This window comes from Hippocampus bargibanti, linkage group LG08, assembly GCF_051943395.1.
Source record: "Hippocampus bargibanti isolate YZ-2025 linkage group LG08, ASM5194339v1, whole genome shotgun sequence".
Lineage (NCBI taxonomy): Eukaryota > Metazoa > Chordata > Actinopteri > Syngnathiformes > Syngnathidae > Hippocampus > Hippocampus bargibanti.
The window spans coordinates 7405606-7431529 of record NC_142741.1 but is presented as its reverse complement, the minus strand read 5'-3'; the positions used below and the strand labels follow the sequence as shown (position 1 = coordinate 7431529).

Sequence of the window (25924 nt, the reverse complement as noted above, 5' to 3'; positions counted from 1 at the left end):
TTTGGTTGGACTTGAGAGGGTTGTAATTGGTGGGTTGTAATTGGCGGAGACTTCAATGGACATGTTGGCACAGGAAACAAAGATGATGAGGAGGTGATGGACAGGTTTAGACTCCAGATGAGGAACACCGAAGGACAGATGGTGGTTGACTTTGCTAAGAGAATGGAAATGGCTATTGTAAATACTTTCTTTCAGAAGAGACAGGAACATAGGGCGACCTATAAGAGTGGAGGCAGAAGTACACAGGTAGACTACATTTTGTGTCAACGGCACCATCTAAAGGAAATCAGTGACTGCAAAGTAGTGGTTGGTGAGAGTGAAGCCAGACAGCATAGGTTGGTGGTGTGTAGGATGACGCCGGCAGTGAAGAAGATGAAGAAACCAAAGGCTGAAGTGAGGACAAAATGGTGGAAGTTGAAAAATGAAGTGTTGCATAACATTTAGGAAGGAGGTAAGACAAGCACTGGGCGGGCAAGAGGACCTTCCAGATGACTGGCAAACTACAGCGAACATAATCAGAGACACAGGTCGGAAAGTACTTGGTGTATCGAGTAGGAGAAAGGTAGATAAGGAGACTTGGTGGTGGAATGGGGAGGCGCAGGAGTGTATACAGAGAAAGAGGTTAGCAAAGAAGAAGTGGGACACTGAGAGGACGGACGAGAGTAGACAGAAGTACAAGGAGATGCAGCGCACGGTGAAAGTAAAGGTGGCGAAGGCCAAACAACAGGCCTATGATTACTGAACAGCAAGAAAGGTGAGACTGATCTTTACAGGCTGGCGAGACAGCGAGACAAAGATGGTAAGGACCTGCAGCAGGTTCGGGTGATTAAGGATAGCGATGGCAATGTATTAACAGGTGTCAACTGTGTGATGGCAAGATGGAAAGAGTACTTTGAAGAATTGATGAATGAGGAAAATGAGAAGGAGCAAAGAGTAGAATACGTGACTGTTGTCGACCAAGACGTAGCAAACTTTAGCAAGGATGAAGTGAGGAGGGCGCTGAAGAGGATGAAGGGGGGAAAGGCACTCGGGCCTGATGAGTTACCAATCGAGGTATGGAAGTGTCTTGGAGAGGTGGCGGTGGTGTTCCTCACTGGGTTATTCAACAAGATCTTAGATGGTGAACAGATGCCTGAAGAATGGAGACGAAGTGTACTCGTGCCCATTTTTAAGAACAAAGGAGATGTGCAGAGTTGTACTACCTACAGAGGAATAAGTTGATGAGCCATACAATGAAACTCTGGGAAAGAGTAGTTGAAGCTAGACTAAGAGCAGAAGTGAACATTTGTGAGCAGCAGTATGGCTTCATGCCAAAAAGGAGTACGACAGATGCAGTGTTTGAGAATGCTGATAGAGAAGTACAGAGAAGGTCAGAAGGAATTGCATTGTGTCTTTGTAGATCTGGAGAAAGCGTACGACAGGGTGCCCAGAGAAGAGCTGTGATATTGCATGAGGAAGTCTGGAGTGACAGAAAAGTATGTCAGAGCGGTGCAAGACATGTATCATGACCGTAAGACAGTTGTGAGGAGGAATTCAAGGTGGAGGTGGAACTCCACCAGGGGTCAGCTCTGAGCCCCTTTTTATTTGCTATGGTGATGGACAGGCTGACAGAAGATGTTAGACAAGAATCTCCTTGGACCATGATATTTGCAGATAACATTGTGATCTGTAGCGAGAACGGGGAGCAGGTGGCGGAGAAACTAGAGATGTGGAGATATGCCCTGGAAAGGAGAGGAATGAAGATCAGTCGCAGCAAGACGGAATATATGTGTGTGAATGAGAGGGATCCAAGTGCAAGAGTGATGCTACAGGGGGAAGAGATAAAGAAGGTGGAGGATTTTAAGTCAACTGTCCAGAGCAATGGAGAGTGTCGAAAAGAGGTGAAGAAGCGTGTCCAGGCAGGCTGAAGCGGCTGGAGAAAATTGCCAGGTGTGATGTGTGATGTGTGATAGGAGGGTTTCCGCTAGGATGAAAGGAAAAGTGTATAAAACCGTGGTGAGACCAGCCATGATGTTTGGACTGCAGACAGTGCCACTGAAGAAAAGACAGGAAGCAGAGCTGAAGATGTTGAGGTTTTCTTTGGGAGTGACCAGATTGGATAGGATCAGGAATGAGTACATTAGAGGGACAACTCATATTAGAGCAGACATGGGCAAACTACGGCCCGCGGGCCACATACGGCCCGTTAGGCTTTTCAATCCGGCCCGCCGAATTTGCCCAAATTATAGTACAAACAGTGTCTAAAACTCATGACAAAAAGCCAGCGAACAACAGGGCAGATAACTGAAAAGTTGCCTGCCCCATTTTTCACAACTTGAAGCAAAATGAGACCAATCCCATTAAAAACACTATCACAAAGTATAAAGTTTTTTTTTTAAGTCAAGAATGCACCAACTACAAATGCTACCTTGCTTAATTTACGGCAAATGCGCATGGCTGTAAGTTTTGCTACAGTAGTCGATTGTCATTGGGGTGCACAATGCAAAGTTTGCATTGATTCCTACGAGCCACTAAGCCCCTTTCATAAGTCTCACGTACACTTTACAGTCACGGTTTAATGTAAATTTACGTTTTGTAGCGTCACATATGTTGTTAGCTTCTTTTGAATCTTTCTTCTAGTCTGAAGTTCTGTGCATCTATTTTGGAAAATGACATGCAATTGCACGACTTTGTAACGCTTGCGAAAGTCCGGAAGAAAGAAGCAGGCTTCTGATTGGCTGCCGAGCCGAGTATGCAAATTTCAACTGCAGCTAGTCTATGTTTGTGTGCTCGGCGACGGTACACGTGTATTGTTAGCGCGTGAAGGCGAGAGCGTCAGTGAGGAGTTTGTTGAGCGCGCGGTCAGGACAAACCATCTATGATTTGGCGGAATTTAACACAAGTAGGTATTATTTATTGAGCTTGAATATTTCGTTGTGTAATAATATGTTTTGAATGTTGAAAGTGATTCCATTGTTCAATAAATGTTGATTTCTTTAACTTTGCCCCTTCGATGGAAACTTAAAAACAGATGCAATCTTGATTAATCACAGTGCATATGTTATTTTAATCTATTTCCATTTCCTCCTCCAAGTATCTGCGAAATAGTATGCAAACGCCATATTCCTTGAGACAAATTATTAACTGATCAGGGATATTTTTCACATTTGAAAGACAGTTAATAAATTGGGTTGTAGTGTTCTTACTGTGCTATGAGGTTTGTACATACTACATTTAAAGGACAACCGGCACCATTTTTTGTTTTTCTTTCCCACTGACATCAGAAAAACGTTTCATAGCATCTAAAATACCCAAATCAGGCAGGCTGATATTTTTAGTTAAATGAAAAACACCAATAAAAATGACTTCAAAATGAATCCGGATATGACCAGTTTCAGAAGGTCCCACCCCTTGTTCATGACGTCACACCAAGACGTCTTGCCTTGCTCGAGAATCAAAACAATGGCTTCAGATTCGGAGAAGATGTTTTCTTGTTCTTGTTCTTCTGAAGAGGAAAGCATCAATGTTTGCAATTGATTCTAGGAGTCCTCCCGTATCAATTTGAGCCGTCAATGACAGCAATGTAGCACCCAGAAAAAGCAGAAGATTGCGCCCAAGCTCCGTTGGAAATGGGCTGATTTGTCAGCTGGGAATTTGTGTCAGCGAATATCAAATAGTTGTCTTGGTGTGACACACAACGATTCACCATGGCGTTATTTATGTGTTTTCCTTCTAATTTCGCCATCAACACGGATCAACACGAAGTTTTCAGACCAAACAAAGTACCCAAAATGCATTGTATGTCGCTTTCTCGGTCAGGGGTGGTCCAAATATGACGTCACATGGGGATCGTCATCAACTCGAAAACAAGACTTCATGAATATTCAGCGCAAGTCTTAAAACGTAAACTATAGCTATATGCTGTGGAATCTTTGTAAAATACGCTCAGTCGAAGTCATTTGAAGTGATTTTATAAATTATGGACATAACTTGTTCGAAGTATTTCCGGCCCAAACACTCCCTCCAAATGCTCCTGGCCCGGCCCCTCTGTCAAATTTTAGAACCCAATGCGGCCCGCGAGTCAAAAAGTTTGCCCACCCCTGTATTAGAGGCTTTGGAGAGAAAGTCAGAGAGGCCAGACTGAGATGGTTAGGAACATGTCCAGAGGAGAGAGAGTGACTATATCGACAGAAGGATGCTGAGCCTTGAACTGCCAGGCAGGAGACCGAGAGGAAGACCGAAGAGGAGGTTTATGGATGTGGTCAAAGAGGACATGAAGGTAGCTGGTGTGAGAGAAGAGGATGCACAAAACCGGGTTAGATGGAGGACATTGATTCGCTGTGGCGACCCCTAATGGGAAAAGCCGAAAGGAAAAGAAGAAGAAGTAACGTTTTTAATATAATATCTACTGTAAATCATTGAATTGGATTGGATTTACTTTTATTAGTCTCGTAGTGGAGAAATTTACATTTCACAGCATTGTAAAATATTTTTAGATTTTCTCTCTGACCGAACAGCTGCAATCCTAAACCATGCCTCACTACCCCCCCCCCCCCTATTTAATAAATTTGGGAATGGCAGCGAATGAGTTAAGACTTGAGACTTACGATTTGTACAATCGCGATGACAAACCGTATTTTGGAGACATTAAATATTTCACTCGGCCCATTGCATGGATTTTTTTCTCTTATACACACGAGAAAACGCCTTATCAGTTCCCCAATTCATTGATATTTTACTGTGGGAATTGAACCTCACCGATGGCCGTCATCCACAATGGCGCGAGCATGCGATGGGAACGGCCGTCTCGATGGATTACAATTGTTATTTGAACACAGGAGGGAAATTTGACGCTCGGTGTGCATCGGGGCGCGAGTGCGAGGAGCAAGAACACAACTCGGAAAAAACAGGGGTGGGGGGGACGTATATAATTGGACAAGCCATGCGAGTACAGGAAGCATGTTTGCGTCTTTGAGACCGAGGCATCCTTTCACTGCGCGTCACGTTTCACCGCCCTGCCTTGGATTCAGCGGCCGTATAGCATCGTGTTTATTTCCAATTCTGAAGAGAGACGCTGGAATTCATTTTGTTCTCGCCGTCCTCCCTTCCTCTGTTGTTTCCTGAGGCGCATTTTCAATTCAATTCCACTTCCCATCTTTGAAGGACAATGTGAGGACTCGGTCTCATCATAAAAATCATCACGCCATATTGAAACAACGATGCTCGCTGAATGATTTAACTCACCAACCCCCTTTCACCCTGTTTTTTCTTCTTTCAATAGCATCCCTGAAGCCTGCGCAATGTCCAGGGCGAGATCCGCCTTGGCCTTTAACCAGCAATTGCGTGCCGCTGCCCAACTCGTCACATTCTCCAACGGGGTTATAAAAGCAACACACACACGTATTATGCTTTCGCATAGCGGAAAAAAAACAACTAATTGGCGAATAAAACTTCAATAGTCTCCGCAGATGTGAAACGAATGGGACCGGGTGGTTTTAGGTGAGAGGAGGCAAATATGAGAATTGCTTCCTCTGCAGCGGACAATATTTGAATTTCTGACAAATTATTACAGTGATATCTCAGTTTACGAACTTAATTGGTTCCCAGAAAGTGTGTGGAAGGCGAAATGTTTGTCTGCCAAACATTTATTTCCCATAAGAAATGATTAAAAATGAGAATAATCAATTCCAAGGTCCCCAAAAAACATAATTTTCTACTAAATAATCCTTAAAACTACACAAAATATATATTTTTTACATGTAATAAATGTGCTATTGTATTGTAATTAAAAAGATAAACTGCACCGTATAATAAAGTTGTTCTATTGACCTTTGTGATGGTCATTGATGTAGTTGCCTCTTGATGATATCCGAGTGAAGTTGCCGTGCTTTCTCGGCGATAATACCCTAATTCACACTGTACCCTGCTCGCTGCTTTTCATTCATCCAAATCAACAGACGTTTTTCAACCTCTTCTATTGCCTGAGACCATTGCTTAGACAACACAGAAACACCCTTAGCCACACGTAGCAATGGTCGACTTAGCATACTGGTACTCCCCCCGCCCCCACGAGTAATCGCCGAGCTGCTCACCCTAGCCAGCCTTTCAACTCCTCAGACTGTCACATTTTAACCCCCTCTCACAATGTCGCGACTATTATTGCCTCTCATCATCTCCTCCCAATCATTTTGCAAACACAAACCGTTGAAAATATGTCACTCGGAATCACCTGCGGGGCAAAAATAGATAAATTAAAAAAATTGGTCACCCATGAAAAATACCATTTATCCATCGGAGAATCACCTCTGAGCAGTTTTGACGTTTGTCTCCTGTTCTCGCGCTGTTAATCTATTTTATGGTTGCTCGTGTGCGACAATTTGTGTGTATATGTGTGTGTGTGTGTGTGTGTGTCTATGTGACAAGCGTTGTTGCGTTTCATGGGTCAAGTCTGAGCGGCTAATGAGTGGCGTGTTGATGCGCTTGCTGGTTAGCGTAGCGTGGGAGAGCGGGCATGTGTGAGTCCTCCCTTTGTGTGGAGATCACAGCCGGCATCCGGTGCGGAATGGTCGCACATTACAAATATGTTTTCATGTGTGATGCTCACGGACAAACGGGTTGTCAGTTAGGTGTCAGCGCATTGATACAAAATAGACCATTTAGCCTTGTGCGCCTCTTCATAAACACAGATTACTTATGCGTAGTGTGAAAAAAAATTCACTGGGAAGTGGCCTTGAGAGTTTTGAAAAGTGCTTGGAAAAACATATTATTAGTATTAGTATTAGTATTAGTAGTAGTAGTAGTATTAGTATTATTATTATTATTAGTAGTAGTAGTAGTATTACACACTCCCGTTCAGATTTTTGTGAGGTAACAACATGAGATGAACACAAATCATCAATAGTTTTATAGTCTCTCTTAGAAAATTGCACTTCGGGCTGTGGCAGCTTGGAATTGAAGCAGATTTATGTGGATATGAAACAGTCTCTTTTCGTGAATGGATGCGAGAGCTTGGTGTTTGCTTTCAACATTTAGTTTATAGCAGACGAGCAAATTTTACCAAAGATGTCCCTGATCCACTGGTGAAAAGGACACTTTGATAATCTTCTCTTTCATGTAGAACTGCTTCATACTGTCACGGTTTGCGAGGTGGTGATGGCGGGTTCGGATCCCAAAAAGCAGGCAGGAGGGAGCAGGAGGTTGTTTGACAAATTGTATTAAAATAGAGTCAGCAGGACCAAAATGTAAAACATTAAAATGATCTGAATGGAAAAAATACAAAGTAGCAAAAGAAGACCAAAAGTAAAAGCCCGCCAAGGTTAAACAAACACACGATGCATGCTGCAACCAAGCAGCAAACAAACAATGAATCGGCACCGGATGATCGTGCCAGGTGTCCTTTTAAGTGTTATTGATTATAACGACCAGCACCTGCGAGGCTGCCGGCAGGGCTGACGTCGCTACCCGCTGGTCGCCAATCTGATCGGGACGACCAGCACCTGTGCAGGTGCAGGCGGGGCCGACAGCGCCCCCCGTTGGTCGCCAACCAGATCATGACACATACAACAAGTAGGGTGAAGAAAGTGCTTTTGTGTCTTTTGTGTTGTATCACATTATTTGTTCTTTTTTTTTTACTTCAAGATAGCGCCGCGACAGTGTCTGCCTTCACAGCAGCTCCCGTATTTTGTTTTTCTACTTCTTCCTTTCCTTTCATCTATCATTACTTTGCTGCTGTGAAATGTAAATTTCTCCATTGCTAAAGCTAAGGATTAGCTTACTAAAGCTAATCCAATCCAATTCAAACGACAGAGTAAATGTGGTTGTACAAGTTGATGATTTTTAATGGGTTGAAAATGATCGTTCGTCCCTGGTTCATAGCTTTTCAGGGTGTTGATGGCAGAGGATGGTTAAATCAGCAGGAAGCCAGGTGTTGAACAGAATAAATTAGTTTAATCTTGTAGACAGCAGGAAAGACGCTTATAAATGAAATGTATTATTATTATTATCGCGGTGTCGGCCGAGGAGGGAGAGAAAGGAAAGAGAGGAAGGAGGAAGAAAGACGAAAGACCACTGGAAGAGAATTTATAAGACGGGTGACATAATAGGATGTGACATCATGTAAAGGAAGGCAGGATATGATGTATCAGGAAGTCCAAAAGGTAAACAAACTATGCGAAAGCGATGTTTAAAGATGTTCGTATAGCAAATTACCCCAACAATTTTTAACTCATTCACTGCGAAACGATTCCTGTGCCAGTTTTTTTGTCATTTTCAGTCAAATTGCAGGACTCACAGAATATTGAGCGTTAGGACGACATAAACATTCAATATAGAGTTAGAAACATTAGACTATCTTCTTGCAATAAAAATAAATAAATTTCTACGTAATATGGGTTTGGAGTTATATAAGCTTGAAATGAGGGTGGCTGTCCAAAATAGAATGCAATACTGTACATACATATTGATTTATATAGCGCTTTAACAACTTCTGAAGCTGGAACAGAGCGCTAACATGGACAAAAGGGAAATGCTGCCCCTTTGTGGAAGGGAAAAACATTGCCAGAGGTCTGACCAGGGCTTTATCAGAAAAAAATAAAACCAGAAAAAATTCGGGAACGGCGCTCTCAATTCCAGAATCTTCTTTTCCTTTCGGCTTTTCCCTTCAAGGAGTCGCCACAGCGAATCAGTAACCCCCATTTTCAGAGGTATGATACGCATGTTTGTTTTGGCCCAGCTTTTACGTCGGATGCCCATCCTGACACAACCCTCTGTATTTAATAAATTTGGGAATGGCAGCGAATGAGTTAAGACTTGAGACTTACGATTTGTACAATCGCGATGACAAACCGTATTTTGGAGACATTAAATATTTCACTCGGCCCATTGCATGGATTTTTTTCTCTTATACACACGAGAAAACGCCTTATCAGTTCCCCAATTCATTGATATTTTACTGTGGGAATTGAACCTCACCGATGGCCGTCATCCACAATGGCGCGAGCATGCGATGGGAACGGCCGTCTCGATGGATTACAATTGTTATTTGAACACAGGAGGGAAATTTGACGCTCGGTGTGCATCGGGGCGCGAGTGCGAGGAGCAAGAACACAACTCGGAAAAAACAGGGGTGGGGGGGACGTATATAATTGGACAAGCCATGCGAGTACAGGAAGCATGTTTGCGTCTTTGAGACCGAGGCATCCTTTCACTGCGCGTCACGTTTCACCGCCCTGCCTTGGATTCAGCGGCCGTATAGCATCGTGTTTATTTCCAATTCTGAAGAGAGACGCTGGAATTCATTTTGTTCTCGCCGTCCTCCCTTCCTCTGTTGTTTCCTGAGGCGCATTTTCAATTCAATTCCACTTCCCATCTTTGAAGGACAATGTGAGGACTCGGTCTCATCATAAAAATCATCACGCCATATTGAAACAACGATGCTCGCTGAATGATTTAACTCACACCCCCCAACCCCCTTTCACCCTGTTTTTTCTTCTTTCGATAGCATCCCTGAAGCCTGCGCAATGTTCAGGGCGAGATCCGCCTTGGCCTTTAACCAGCAATTGCGTGCCGCTGCCCAACTCGTCACATTCTCCAACGGGGTTATAAAAGCAACACACACACGTATTATGCTTTCGCATAGCGGAAAAAAAACAACTAATTGGCGAATAAAACTTCAATAGTCTCCGCAGATGTGAAACGAATGGGACCGGGTGGTTTTAGGTGAGAGGAGGCAAATATGAGAATTGCTTCCTCTGCAGCGGACAATATTTGGATTTCTGACAAATTATTACAGTGATATCTCAGTTTACGAACTTAATTGGTTCCCAGAAAGTGTGTGGAAGGCGAAATGTTTGTCTGCCAAACATTTATTTCCCATAAGAAATGATTAAAAATGAGAATAATCAATTCCAAGGTCCCCAAAAAACATAATTTTCTACTAAATAATCCTTAAAACTACACAAAATATATATTTTTTACATGTAATAAATGTGCTATTGTATTGTAATTAAAAAGATAAACTGCACCGTATAATAAAGTTGTTCTATTGACCTTTGTGATGGTCATTGATGTAGTTGCCTCTTGATGATATCCGAGTGAAGTTGCCGTGCTTTCTCGGCGATAATACCCTAATTCACACTGTACCCTGCTCGCTGCTTTTCATTCATCCAAATCAACAGACGTTTTTCAACCTCTTCTATTGCCTGAGACCATTGCTTAGACAACACAGAAACACCCTTAGCCACACGTAGCAATGGTCGACTTAGCATACTGGTACTGGGACGCTAAGTCACACAAACGCACACATCGTTGGTGTTTTTCGACGATCTCCTTCTTCTGCTCGACCGTAATTTTGTTTTGTGTCATTTTCGTCTTAACACTCGCCTGTGGTGGGATCTTTTTCGGTCCCGTAATAGCAAAAGTACTCCACCCGATAACAAACCACGTCTGCACTAAAATAAAATGGGTGTGGAAACCTAGTCCGCAGCCACCGTGGCTCTGTGTGGTTTGGTTCATTCGATGAAAACGAGTTCATATGCCAAGATTATATTCTCGCGAATTTCATGTTCGGAAGGCGAAAAATTTGTGAGCTAAAGCGTTTGTAAGGTGAGGTATCACTATATTATTATTATTATTTTACTTCAACATGGCGCCGCATGAGTGGCTGCCTTTGCAGCAGCGCCCCTATTTTGTTTTTGTTGCTGTGAAATATAAATTTCTCCACTGTGAGACAAATAAAGTACGTAATGGGTTTATTTTGATCGTTTGTCCCTGATTCATTGCTTCTACGGGTGTTCATGGAAGAGGATGGTTAAATCATCAGGGAGCCAGGTGTAGAACAGAAAGTTGGTTTAATCTTGAAGAGAGCGGAGACATCGCGGTTTCTGCTAAGGAGGAAGCATGGCGAGAGAGAGAGAATTCAAAAAGGGAGAGCATTTATACGTGGTTTACAGTGTGTGACGCGATAAGATGTGACGTAATGTAGATGCGACATCATGTAAAGGAAGGCAGGATATGACGTATCAGGAAGTCCAAACGTAAACAAAGATTCTAAAGCGATGTTTAGAGATGTTTGTATCGCGAATTACCCCAACATCTAGGCTCATTTGATCTAATCTAATCTAATCTAATCTAATCTAAACCAGTTTCACGCACGTACAACTAGCATGAGGCTAATTCGGAGACGTCCATGACTGTAATAAAAATCGATAACACGAAATATAAAATGATAAAAATGACACTAAAAATTATAACATTTATAAATGACCTGTAAAAAGTTTGGTATATGATAGTATTCAATAGAAAATGTTGCTTAAAAACAACAGATTGACATCGTATAGTATCCTGTCGCGTAAACGTCACGTCGGCCATTTTGAATGAATTTCGCCTTATGAGCGTTTGACATACGACCCTTTTGTTGGAACGGAACCCATTCGTAACTCGTATGTTACCTGTATTTAGTTTTGCATTGTCATATTTCACCTGTTCTTGAAAAAAAACAGTGGCAAATAAATGTTAAGTGGCAATACGCAGCAGGCTACTTCCTATCTGTTGCCTAGCAACCAGCACTAATCCTGAAAAAGCTTGAAAATGCCACTCGCGAAAAAGATTCACTTGGTCAAGCCCCTTTGGGAGCGACCAACAGTGGAGATCCAAGCAATTAAAAGTCAACTTTTCATTATATGCGCCCTTTTCCAAGTGTGAAGCTAACCATGTGCAAAGACAGTCCGTGGCGTCGCTGGGAACGAAAAACTAAGCACGGCGGGGAAACAAACTCTTTAACGCACACCATCGGCCACTTAGTAAATCCTCCACCGCAGGGGCCTAGATAACGAGCGACACACTTTGGAGTGCTGGGAGGAGGCGGCATTTTTGGCGCCAGCTAACGAACTCGCTTCCATCCTCAAACTGGATTGTCGCTCATGTGGCGGCCAAAAACAGCCTCAAAGTCGAGTTGAAGAGTTCGTAACGAAATCCGTCAAACGAGTCTGTATTTGCGAGCAGTCTGGGTGCATTGTGGCAACAATGCTGCCCCTCACACGTCTGTCTTAATAATGCATCTGGTTGGGGTGCGGGACTCGCGATTGTTTATAGCACAGGTGTCAAAGTCAAGGCTCGGGGACCAAATCTGGCCACCCATATCATTTTATTCGGTCTGCAAAAGTTAATCAAACTTGTGAAATTCAATGCTTATAGATATAGCCAGCTAGTTAGCGATTGAGCTAGCAATCGAGCTAGCTAGCTAGAAATCGAGCTAGCTAGCAATCAGGCTAGATAGCGATCGAGGTATCTAACGAGTTAGCTTGCGATCAAGTTTGCTAGATGCCTCTATTCAGATAGCTGGCTAATCCCTTACATCACAGTTGTCAAAGTCAAGGCCTCGGGGCAAAATCTGGTCTGCCACATTTTATTCGGCCCGCGAAAGCAAATCAAACTGTCAAAATACTTGATGCTTGCTAAAGTCCGAACCAAAATTTCAAATTGTCCTATGTAAACCAAAATAACAGTTATATCTATCTATATAGCTATCTATTAGCTAGCTACCTATTTGAGTCAGGAAACATTAACTATCTCGCTGGCTCGCTTTATATTAACTATCGAGCTATCTATTAGCTAACCAGCTAGCTTTCAATCTATTTCAGTTATTCAGGGTTGAGTGAACGCTGGCACATGTGGCTGCCGCTGCTCACCCACAGGAAAACTTATCCTGTGACTGTAAAGTGACCTTGAGAGTGTTGAAAGGCGCTTATAAATGAAATGTATTTATATGTATTTTTTTTACTTCAAATTTGAAAACGACCTTATTTTCTGGTGTATAAGGCGCACTGCCAATAACCTGTTGTGGCTCAAGATGACTTCACATAAAAGGCACACCTGCATATAAGGCGCATGGTCATCTTTTGAAGAAAATAAAGGCTTCTGGGTGTGCCTTGTACACCGGAAAATACAGTAAATAATTGTCTTCTTGTCCAATGTCAGGCGGGATAGGCTCCATGTCACTTGCTAGCATAAGCATTTGAAGCGCTATCAAACAAATGGCATCATTTGTAATGTTCCTGAGGCTGAGTGCTTTTGTTCCTTGTTTTTTTCACTCACGAAGGCAGCACTTCATTACTGATTCTTCACCTTCTCCATTCATTCCGTCAAACCAATTGGTTGCTATGAATGTTTGCTCTGAATAACAACAAATCATCTTGACAAAATCCCCTTTTGAGCATTTCTGTGTCCTTTTATGACTCGATCTTAACGTGAGACATCCCGTTTGGGTTCTAGCTATCCCAGCGGCCTGAAACCTCTTGACAGAGAGTTTTGCCTTCTCTAGTCGTGTAGCACCACTGCAGTCAACGTCAGCGTTATTTTTAGCCATTGCTATAATACGTGAATTATGTAATCTAAAAAAATAAAAAAACAAGACTGGATACTACACATTTCTGCGCTTGTTTTAGGCAAGCTGTTTCCGTTGCACGTCGCAGGCTGTTTGTTTGTGGCCAATCATCTTAACGCGGCTAACGCTAATTTATTCATGCATGCGTGCATCATCACATTTGCAGTGCGTTTTGGTACGCCCGATGCCAGTGCCACGCTGATTTTTTTTCGGCATAAAATAACCCCAACTAGGTCATCAATGACTTTCGCAACCCTCAGTCACGGCGTCTAATTTGCCAGTTTAAAAATAGACGCGTGAATATGCCAGGGTTCATTCACAACTTTCAAATCCTTTTGCACATGGGCAGCTTGTTGTCAAAATGAAGACATGTTCTATAGTGCTATATAAATCAATATGTATTGTATTTTATTGTATTTTTTCGGGCTTTGTGAAACTCGCTTGAAAGTGGCTCATTCACTGCCAGACGATATGCAAAAATGTGTCCACTCTAGTGCTAGGGTTTTTGTCATTGTCACTCAAATTCCAGGACCCCCAGAATATTGAGTTTTAGGACTACATAACTATTCAATGCTGCGTAAAAAAAACCTTAAATTCTCTGCTTTCATCAGGAAAAAAAAGAGTTAATTCCAAAATTATTTGTGTCTGGAGTTATATAAGCTTGAATTGAAGGTAGCTGTCCAAAATGCAATGCAATACATACACATTGGTTTATATAGCGCTTTAACAACAGCTGAAGCTGGAACAAAGCGATAACATGCATGGAAAAAGGGGAAATGTTGCCCCTCATGGGAGGGAAAACCATTGCCAGAGGTTTGGCCTGCGCTTTATCGGCACACAAGCATGGAAAAAAAAACGGAAACATTCGGGAATGGCACTCTATGTCGCATTTTCAATTCCCGAATAAATTTGTGAATGGCAGTGAATGAGTTAAGACCCCTTTTCGGGATTATGCAAAGAAAAGATGGACTTGGTTGTTTATTTCATTTGCTAACGGTACAGTAAAAATACGTACGGTAGCGTTACCGTTCGTTCAACACGGATCACGTCATCTTTGACGTGACCTTTGGGATGAAAACAGACAAAGTTTCCGTCTTTGTGTTTGGGATCTGTCGGTTGCAGCCACGCGTTCCTGACACTGAGATCACGGCAAAGCAAATGTTGCATGTAGCGATAGCGACACGTTTCTATTGTGGGCGAAATGGGCAGACAACAAGCCAGTGAGTCTTTTTGTACTCAAGTCTCCTCCCTATCTTAGGCGTGCGAACGCAACACAGGCAACAAAAGCGTGACAAACAATCTGCAAACACGTTTGCGAGGTCAGACGCTACGGCTAATTAGCCGCTAAGCCCCTGCCCATTAAAACAGCTCCATAGATACCGGAAATCTGCACCGAGCTTTCGTTGCTGTGGTTTCTTTTGTCTTAATATGACATCGATGACCAGTAATTTTTTATTTTTGTGCTTTTTCGATCAACCCCCAAAGACTACACAACATGCTACCAAAGCCCTGGCTGATAGGAAAATGAATAAGCGACACTTGACATCTGTCGTAAGCCATTTGTTTGTTCAGCAGGAACAAAGTTTAGCCTGGGTTGGGTTGAGAGTCCCGGCTGCACACACTCAAATCTAATTTTGGGGAAATCAAATCAGAAGTTTTGGAATCATCGTTCCAAGTGCGTTTGTTGTTTTTTTTGTAACTATTAATGTCAGAAATTATTTTTAGAGGGGGGGCGACACAATTCATGGCTGCATCACCCCCCAAAATTGCCCCCAATAAATAAATATAGGTAAGTAGGTAGGTAGATATAGAATATATAGATATAGATAAGTATCGATTGATAGATAGGTATAGATTGATAGATCGGTATAGGTATTGATTGATAGATAGGTATAGATAGATAGATAGATAGATAGATAGATAGATAGATAGATAGATAGATAGATAGATAGATAGATAGATAGATAGATAGATAGATAGATAGATAGATAGATAGATAGATAGATGGATGGATGGATGGATGGATGGATGGATGGATGGATGGATGGGTGGGTGGGTGGATGGATGGATGGATGGATAGATAGATAGATAGATAGATAGGGAGAGAGATCAATAGATAGGTAGGTATAGATCGATCGATAGATAGGTATAGATCGATAGATATGTATCGATTGATAGGTAGGTATCGATTGATAGGTAGGTATAGATAGGTATTGATTGTTAGATGGGAATCAATATAGATAGGTATAGATCCATAGATAGATAGATAGGTATAGATAAATAGATAGCTATAGATCGATCGATCAAGAGGTATACATCGATAGATAGGTATAGATCGAGAGATCGACAAATATAGATCGGTATGGATGGATGGATGGATGGAAAGATTTGGAATCACAATATTAAACTGTAATGACCCACGAATTAAACCTTTTGAGTTGTGTCTATTGTTTTCCTGATCTGTGCCGCCAGTGACGTACACCACAAAACTTGAACCAGGAGATGAAGCCAATCTTATGTCTTACGGTGCAATTCCAACCCTCCGATGTGGAAGCTCCAACAGAAAACTGCAAGCTATTATTCAAATGTAGTTTTTAGCCGTTTTTTTTTTTGCCATGGCTTTTTCCACCAAAGCTCGCTAGGCCGAGGCGAAGCTTGCTTGACAGGTTTAATCGTCTCACTCGGAATGAAGGGGAGAAAAAAGATAGCGTGTGAAGCTCCATGCCAATTTCAAGTTCAGGAGATAGAGATGAGGAGGACATAGCGTGGCCAGGAGGCTTCCATTTTTTTAATCCAGTCCACAGCGTTTTCATTTTCATTTTGGGCTTGGCCAACAGACATTTTTAAGAACTACCCAAAGATAAATATCGCTGTTCATTATCTTCATTTATTTTTTCAGTGAATTCATGAACTAAATTTTGGGCGCAGGACTTTGTGGAGGCGGAAAATCCGCCTTTGATCCCCCTTTCAACTCAACAATGTCAACCTATTCAGTGTTTATGATGAAGTCCGCCTCCGGGGTAACCGCTCAATTATTAGATGTCAGCGAAAGGTATACACACATATGTGTGAGCGCATGTGATTGACAGCAGCGGAGTTCCTAGTGAAACAGGACGGTGCATCTTTCCCTCGCTTTGTTCTCTCCTCTAATTTGACATATGCACAGCTCGTCTCATGGAAAAGAGAAACCACGCCTCGCTCACTCGCTCGGCTCATTTGACTGCAGTCAACCTTTTGACCCTATTAAAGTTGACTTTAATCTCGTCACATGATTATTAGTCTATGCCAGGGGTCGGGAACCTATGGCTTTCGAGCCATATATGGCTCTTTTGATGATTGCATCTGGCTCACCGATAAAACTAAATACGCATTTGCGTGTTTTCGTTGTTCATTTCCTGTTTGGGCGGCAGTTGGCAGAAAGCGCAATTTTGATTGGATAATACTGATCTCGGTTAGCTGAAAGCGCAATTTTGATCGGATGATACTGACCTCAGGTGGCCGTTCATGTTGAAACAGGTAAACGGCCCTTAAAATAAGCCCGACGAGTAAATAATTTAAAAAAAGAGTATCGTACAATTCATGTTGAATGGAATGAAGGATTCACCTTTGTGGAGAGAAAAGGTTCTGATTCTAATTTGCAATGGAACAATACCATCGATGAAACAGTCGAATATGAGTGGCACTTTGACAAGCCCCATGCTAATGTTAGCATCAATATACTTCTGCGAGTGACAGCAGAAAGCAAGTGTGCACGCTAATGAGCAGTGTGCAGGCTAGCTAGCAGTAACTTCACTTATGGACCCGGCAAGTTGACTTTGATTCCGATCGTTTGGGTGGATTTTTACCAATCATGTGGAACGGAAAACTATTCATATTAATGGTGAGTATTATCACAAAGTTATTTTAAATAATTCATTCTGACATTTTGTTGAAGAGTGGTCGCCATGTGTGCGTGTGTGTGTCGCTCTCACTGAAAAACATTTAAAAATATTTTACTTTTATGGCTCTCTTAGTCAAAAAGGTTCCCGACCCCGGGTGTATGCCTTTGTTTTTTCTTACAATAGAGCTTGGTCCTTTTTTTGGACTGATCCATTGCGGTATGTTTGAGTCCAAAGCAAAAGAATAATAATAAAAATAAGTTGGGGAGTGGAGTGAACAGCTGGTTGGAGGGGGCGTCGTAGCATGATTGCACTGAGAGGTTGGTGACTCAGCTGTGAGGTTTATTTCTTCATATTAAACAATACCATCATGTTTCCCTGGAATACAATCAAATGCAGCCAAATGCACCCCAACAGCCTGCAAGAGGTAATTAGTTTATTCTTTCACTTCAAACACACTCCAGGTAGATTTCAATACAAGTCGATTTCATTTCCGGCAAGTAATCAATTTACCATTTTGGCGAAGATCATCATCCTTTTGCTGATTGGCCATGACATTTTTATTTTGTCCGCCGTTTGCGATTGAACAATGCCTGCTTGTGGTTGCTGACTTCATGTAAAATAAATAAAAACAAATACAAGTAACTATAAATAAATCTACATTTAAATAAAAAAGATAGTTAAATATATAAATATAATATCCTTCTTCTTTTCCTTTCGGCTTTTCCCCTCAGGGGTCGCCACAGCGAATCAATGTCCTCCATCTATCCCGGTTTTGTGCATCATCTTCTCTCACACCAGCTACCTTCATGTCCTCTTTGACCACATCCATAAACCTCCTCTTCGGTCTTCCTCTCGGTCTCCTGCCTGGCAGTTCAAGGCTCCGCATCCTTCTGCCGATATAGTCACTCTCTCTCCTCTGGACATGTTCCTAACCATCTCAGTCTGGCCTCTCTGACTTTCTCTCCAAAGCCTCTAATATGAGTTGTCCCTCTAATGTACTCATTCCTGATCCTATCCAACCTGGTCACTCCCAAAGAAAACCTCAACATCTTCAGCTCTGATGTTAAGCAGATTCCTTACTTACAGACAGTGTATTGTCGGTGTTCAAATACCTGACATGTTTCGGCGACTACTTCCGCCTTCGTCAGAGTGTCACGGATGTTGCTGTGACGCGCCATTTTCAGCTGGTGTTGCTATGAGGGCGTGACCTACCTGTCAGAACTGACAGGCAAGCCACGCCCCCCGCTGTCCGCTCGTCCCTCCAGGATGCTGCTCCAGGTAGTAGAGAGCATGTAAGCTCCCTCATCCCTGTTGATGGTCCTTGGTCCTCGCTTTCGGATTTCAATGGCCTCCCTGATCCAGCGCTGATGCAAGTCATGCAATAAATCATACATCGGGGAGACAGGAAGGAGTTTCAATACAAGAAAGAAAGAGCACAAGAACGAGTGCGAGAAGGAGACGGCAACAATCCAAACAAGAGCAATAAAAGAACAAGCACAACAGGAGCACCATAAATCAGCCATCACGGACCACTGCAAAAGAGAGAACCACATCATGGACTGGGAGAAGGCCAGAACCTCCACCTCTGCTTCCTGTCTTTTCTTCAGTGGCACTGTCTCCAGTCCAAACATCATGGCTGGTCTCACCACTGTTTTATACACTTTTCCTTTCATCCTAGCGGAAACCCTCCTATCACACATCACACATCACACCTGGCAATTTTCTCCAGCCGCTCCAGCCTGCCTGGACACGCTTCTTCACCTCTTTTCGACACTCTCCATTGCTCTGGACAGTTGACTTAAAATCCTCCTCCTTATTTATCTCTTCCCCCTGTAGCATCACTCTTGCACTTGGATCCCTCTCATTCACACACATATATTCCGTCTTGCTGCGACTGATCTTCATTCCCCTCCTTTCCAGGGCATATCTCCACATCTCTAGTTTCTCCGCCACCTGCTCCCCGTTCTCGCTACAGATCACAATGTTATCTGCAAATATCATGGTCCAAGGAGATTCTTGTCTAACATCTTCTGTCAGCCTGTCCATCACCATAGCAAATAAAAAGGGGCTCAGAGCTGACCCCTGGTGGAGTTCCACCTCCACCTTGAATTCCTCCTCACAACTGTCTTACAGTCATGATACATGTCTTGCACCGCTCTGACATACTTTTCTGTCACTCCAGACTTCCTCATGCAATACCACAGCTCTTCTCTGGGCACCCTGTCGTACGCTTTCTCCAGATCTACAAAGACACAATGCAATTCCTTCTGACCTTCTCTGTACTTCTCTATCAGCATTCTTAAAGCAAACACTGCATCTGTCGTACTCCTTTTTGGCATGAAGCCATACTGCTGCTCACAAATGTTCACTTCTGCTCTTAGTCTAGCTTCAACTACTCTTTCCCAGAGTTTCATTGTATGGCTCATCAACTTTATTCCTCTGTAGGTAGTACAACTCTGCACATCTCCTTTGTTCTTAAAAATGGACACGAGTACACTTCGTCTCCATTCTTCAGGCATCTGTTTACCATCTAAGATCTTGTTGAATAACCCAGTGAGGAACACCACCGCCACCTCTCCAAGACACTTCCATACCTCGATTGGTAACTCATCAGGCCCGAGTGCCTTTCCCCCCTTCATCCTCTTCAGCGCCCTCCTCACTTCATCCTTGCTAATGCTTGCTACGTCTTGGTCCACAACAGTCACGTCTTCTACTCTTTGTTCCTTCTCATTTTCCTCATTCATCAATTCTTCAAAGTACTCTTTCCATCTTGCCATCACACTACTGTCACCTGTAATAACATTGCCATCTCTATCCTTAATTACCCGAACCTGCTGCTGGTCCTTACCATCTTTGTCTCTCTGTCTCGCCAGCCTGTAAAGATCAGTCTCACCTTCCGAGCATACAAGTCAACATAGGCCTCTTGTTTGGCCTTTGCCACCTTTACTTTAACCGTGCGCTGCATCTCCTTGTACTGCTGTCTACTCCCGTCCATCCTCTCACTGTCCCTCTTCTTCTTTGCTAACCTCTTTCTCTGTATACACTCCTGCACCTCCCCATTCCACCACCAAGTCTCCTTATCTACCTTTCTTCCACTCGATACACCAAGTACTTTCCGACCTGTGTCTCTGATTATGTTCGCTGTAGTTTGCCAGCCATCTGGAAGGACCTTTTGCCCACCCAGTGCTTGTCTTACCTCCTTCCTAAATGTCATGCAACACTCTTCCTTTTTCAACTTCCACCATTTTGTCCTCACTTCAGCCTTTGGTTTCTTCATCTTCCTCTCTGCCAGCGTCATCCTACACACCACCAACCTATGCTGTCTGGCTACACTCTCACCAACCACTACTTTGCAGTCACTGATTTCCTTTAGATGGCGTCGTTGACACAAAATGTAGTCTACCTGTGTACTACCTGTGATGTTCTGTATGACTTCATCAAAGTCCAACCAAAATTTCTCCTTCTCCGCCGGCTCACATCCTACTTGTGGGGCATACCCACAAACAACATTGAACATCATGCCTTGAATTTCTCCATTTCTCTTTCTGTCTTCACCATGATAGAACAACTTAAACCCTGACCCTAAACTTCTAGCCTTGCTCCCTTTCCACTTGGTCTCCTGGACACACAGTATGTCTACCTTCCTTCTCTGCATCATGTCAACCAGCTCTCTACCTTTACCTGTCATTGTTCCTACATTCAAAGTTCCTACTCTTTGTTATACTCTTGGTGTTCCATTTCTCTCTTTTCCTCCGGGCACACCTCCCTCCTCTCCTTCTTCGACCAAAGGTAGTCCATTTTCTACTGGCACCCTGAAGGTCAACAGTACCAATGACGGCCATTGTTAACCCGGGCCTCGACCGATCCAGTATGGGATTCATAGGTTTGGATTGGATTGGATTGGATTGGATTTGCCTTTATTAGTCTCGCAGTGGAGAAATTTACCTTTCACAGCAGCAAAGTTATGAAAGAAATGAAAGTAGAAAAGCAAAACATAGGAGCTGCTGGAAAGGCAGCCAGTCTCGCGGCGCCGTCTTGAAGTCAAAAGAACAAAATTTGATTCGCATATTTGTTTTGGCAAAAAAAATATTACGTCGTCTATATCTATATATATATATATATATATATATATATATATATATATATATATATATATATATATATATATAAAATACATAAAAATAAATATCAACTAATAAATATAAATGCATACATATGAATAAATATATAAAGTATATGTAAGTAAATAAACACATAAATTAATATATACATAAACAAATATAAATATACATACATATGTAAATAAACATGGATGGATGCATAGATGGATAAATGGATAGATACAGTAGATAAAGCAACAATCTAGTAACTTTTGGCGGTAGCGTTGAAAATTTGTGAAGACACTGACGGCCCCCAAGGAGCCCGAGATGTCCACCTGCCCGTGTACGGACTGCAAATGAATGGCGGATGCTCAAAGGCAACATTGTCTGGGTTCCGCCTCACTGAATGCTGATAAAGGCTGGATTGTGTTATTCTGCTATAGAGGCAGCACTTCATCAAAACACCACCAAATGACTTTGTCAATTAGTGCAGTGGATCTTTGCACTTGGAACAAAAATGATCTTATTACATCAGCTGATGAAAGATTTCAGAGACTCTATTTCCAGATAAGCATTTAAAAAAATGTCAATCATCCATAACGCGTGACCATTGCGGTGCTCTGACAAAGCACCGTTTCAAATCCTGTTCGACGGGCGACCAATCTGAATATTTTCCTATAATGCAAAATAGATGTCTCGAAGGATGATTCACAACAGGAAGTTGTTTTTTTTCTACTCATCAGGGTGAACCAAGTTTATCCAGAAAAATGCCTATGTGGGTTTTAAAATGCCGCACAAACATGCGCCAGTGTACAAAGTCGAGCGCGTCGCGAGAAGCGCACATTTGCATGCCCGTCTACCGAATGTGTTGAAAAGTCAAAGGAGTGGGTGTTATGCGGGCCATACTGAACAACAACGGCAGAGTCGGATGAAAAGCTAGACATTTGAGATTTCCTTCTGAATGACTCATCACTTGTAAAAATGACATTGGCAAGAGAGAAAACAGCAGGATATTTTTGCATGTATATTCATAAGCTTGTTTAGAATCAGAATCAGAATCAGAATCAGAATCATCTTTATTGCCAAGTATGTAGGACACACAAGGAATTTGTTTCCGGTAGAACACGCTGCACTAGTATCGTTGTCAAAAAAACTGCTAAGTGGCACTATACAGTTCCATTTTGGCTACTGTTGAAAGAGTTCAAAGAGTTAATGGCTTGGGGGAAGAAGCTGTTTAAATGTCTGCTGGATTTGGTGCGCATGGATCGGTAGCGCCTGCCTGAGGGGAGTAGCTGGAAAAGGTGGTGGGCAGGGTGCGGAGGGTCCAGTAGGATTTTCCGCGCCCTAGTTTGGATTCTTGCAGTGTGCAAGTCCTCGAGAGTGGGTAGGGCGGTGCCAATGATTTTTTCCGCCGTCCTAACTGTCCGTTGAAGTCGGATTTTGTCCATTTTTGTGGCGGCCCCGAACCAAACGGTGATGGAAGAACACAGGATGGATTCGATGACAGCCGTGTAGAAATGTTGCAGCACCTCCTGTGGCAGGCCATGCTTCTTTAGCAGCCTCAGGAAGTACATTCTCTGTTGGGCCTTTTTCAGGATAGAGTTGGTGTTGACCTCCCACTTCATGTCCTGGGAGACTGTGATTCCCAGGAACTTGAAGGTCTCAACGGTTGACACCAGGCAGTTGGATAGTGTGAGGGGTAGCTGTGGTGATGGATGTTTCCTGAAGTCCACCATCATCTCAACTGTCTTGAGCGTGTTAGCTTATAAATAGATCCGATAAGTTGACATTTACACACCGAAAGACCCACGACTGACAATCGATGCTTCGATGGGTCGCAATGACTGCTGTGTGTGACTGGAGTTTCCCTTAATTCTCTGATTTTCTACCAACAGTGACTCAATGTTGGTGGGCACTGGGCTGCGGACCCCATTATCAATACGTCATCGAGGAGTTCTGCTTGGCCAAATTCAGACTGGACATGGAAGAACTGCACCAGGGACACTGGTGCAACTGGGAGGACACCGTCGAGTGAGTTCTGCACTCACGCTCAATATTTGCATGGAGCGCATACATTTATGCTGCTCACCCACAGAATAACATATCCTGTGACTAGAAAGTGACCTTAAGAGTTTTGAAAGGCGCTTATAAATGAAATGTATTATTATTATTATTATTATTATTATTACTTTTCAACGTATAAGCCACACCGGAGTATAAGGCGCACCCGCAACGAATGGTGTATTTTCAATTTTTCCCCCACAAGGCGCACCTTCAATGAATGAAAGAAAAAATCCAAATATAATACAGTAAAGTCTCGTTATATCGATATTCTTGGGAGTCGGAAAAAATATCGATATAACCGGTTGATATATCCGATCCTGCGCCAAATTGCATTAAAAGTGGGCAATAAATAGGGGACCTTTGATATGGCATGTAATTTTCTCCTTGAGTTCATGGATTGCGTATCTAGCATGCTTTTGTACTGTAGTGAAGTGAAAAATAAACATATGCATTAAATAAAAACGTCTTTACACTTTTTTTAATGACCATTTCCTTTCTAAAATTCAACGAATGCAAAATCCTTACGTTGTTCTATACACACGAGAGAAACCACGAACGCCAGCATGTACATACAGTATGAAAAACTGATTATTGCAAGCGATAAAAAGATATCTGAATACAACACAATTAAATACATGGAAAACAAAAACTGCAACGTTTACATTACTTACGTTGATAAAGTATTCTGCGGCATGTCGAACTCTTTCGCAATTCTTGTTGGATTCTCCTCCACAGCCACTATTGCCTTGTACTTTGTTCCGATATCAAACTTCTTACGTTTCCCCATGGTTGAAATTGGTGTTGAACAACTGTAGATAAGAAGACTATAGTATGTTTCAAATGTCACATGACCAAAGGTGTTACAGATACAGATTTCGCTAATGGTGGTACTGTGTTGAAATCCTTAAGCAAATATCGATTCAGCTTTAAGCTGCTTTTGTATCGATATAAGCATTCCAAATTGGCTCACGGGAGATGAAAAGGGCATCGTAGTAACCGGATTATCGTAATAATCAGAACAAATTATATCATAAAAGACTAGAAATTTGCCGGGAAATGAAAATAGTATCGTAATAAGCAGTACTATTGATATAACCGATATCAATATAACGAGACTTCACTGTAACGTATTTTCTGTTGGATAAGGCGCACCAGAGTATAAGACGCACCCCAATCAATGGTGTATTTTCATTTTTTCCACTTTTTTTTCTTCATTTTTTTCATATACACATTCAATGAAAAAAAACATCCAAATATCTAAATACAGTAAAGTCTCGTTATATTGATATCGGTTATATCGATAGTACTGCTTATTACGATACTATTTCTATGAACGCAAGGAGAAAATTTACATGCCGCAGGATCGGATATATCGATAGTCCGGTTATATCGATATTTTTTCCGACTCCCGAGAATATCGATATAACGAGACTTTACTGTATATCTAAGTTTTCATAATATTAGGCACACCACATTATATGGCTGGGGTTACGCAATACTTTGTCTACAAGGGGAAATGGAGTCGGCGACTGTTGTAGATCAATATGACTTCACATATAAGGTGCAGCGGCCGGTCCCAAGCCCGGATAAATACACAGGGTTGTGTCAGGAAGGGCATCCGACTTAAAAGCTTGGCCAAAACAAACATGCGAATCAAACCTCTGAAGATGGAGGACACTGATTCACAGTGGCGACCCCTTGAAGGGAAAAGCCGAAAGGATAAGAATAAGATATAAGGCGCAGCGGCGTATAAGGCGCAGGGTCATCCTTTGAAGAAAATCAAAGCTTTTGGGTGCTCCTTATACACCGGAAAACTTTGCTAGCCGTCTCATTCGAGCTAACGCTAAGCAAGTCAGTACCCATGGGTCAAGCTGTCCATCAATTTGAAACGTGCATGTCACATTTCAACCTGAGTAAGGCAGTCGTTGAGTGTATTGCAGTGACGTGCGGTGAGGTTCATGGTTGGTGAGGCACTGACGTCATCATAGTCAGATTTACAAACATATGAACTCTACAGAGTAGTTTATTCACCATTTGATTGGCAACAGTTAACGTATTTTGTTTACAATTTCATGTCAGCATTCTTTATATATACAAACGGTAGCATAGAAAAAAATAATTAAAAAACGTTTTTATCATGTTACCTTTACTTGTAAATGAAGTCCATGTGCCGCTCCTTCTGAAGAAAGGCATGGATAACTTCTTTGTAGAAGCCTTCCTTATCTTTCTCCAGTTTTAAAAGTCTCTCTGTCTCAACGGAGATCACTGCCAGTAAAGAAAGTCGTCCTTGATCAGTCCTGTTCCGACTGTATGTTTTCAGTGCTGAGAATGACAATCTCGTTCTCCAGCAACAAATGGGGCTGCACCGATCTCCTTTTTAATGTCATTTCTAATGACATCACCAACTGCTTCAATTAAATCGTTCTGTATTCTGTTTCACAGGCTAGAAACTACAGTGGATGTCCCAAATTGACTCGCTAGCCTGTCATCTTTCTCAGCGAAAGCATGTAATAGTTCAA

General features: G+C 42.3%; 1 protein-coding gene across 1 annotated transcript in view; it reads left to right on the top strand.

The window, feature by feature from the left end:
* The window catches only part of ramp1 (receptor activity modifying protein 1), a 45633-nt gene that overhangs the window by 5008 nt on the left and 14701 nt on the right, over positions 1-25924 (top strand). The window contains exon 2 of the mRNA XM_089002543.1: positions 23237-23372. Within this exon, the coding sequence (XP_088858669.1) occupies positions 23237-23372 (136 nt within the window). The remainder of the gene's footprint in view (positions 1-23236; positions 23373-25924) is intronic.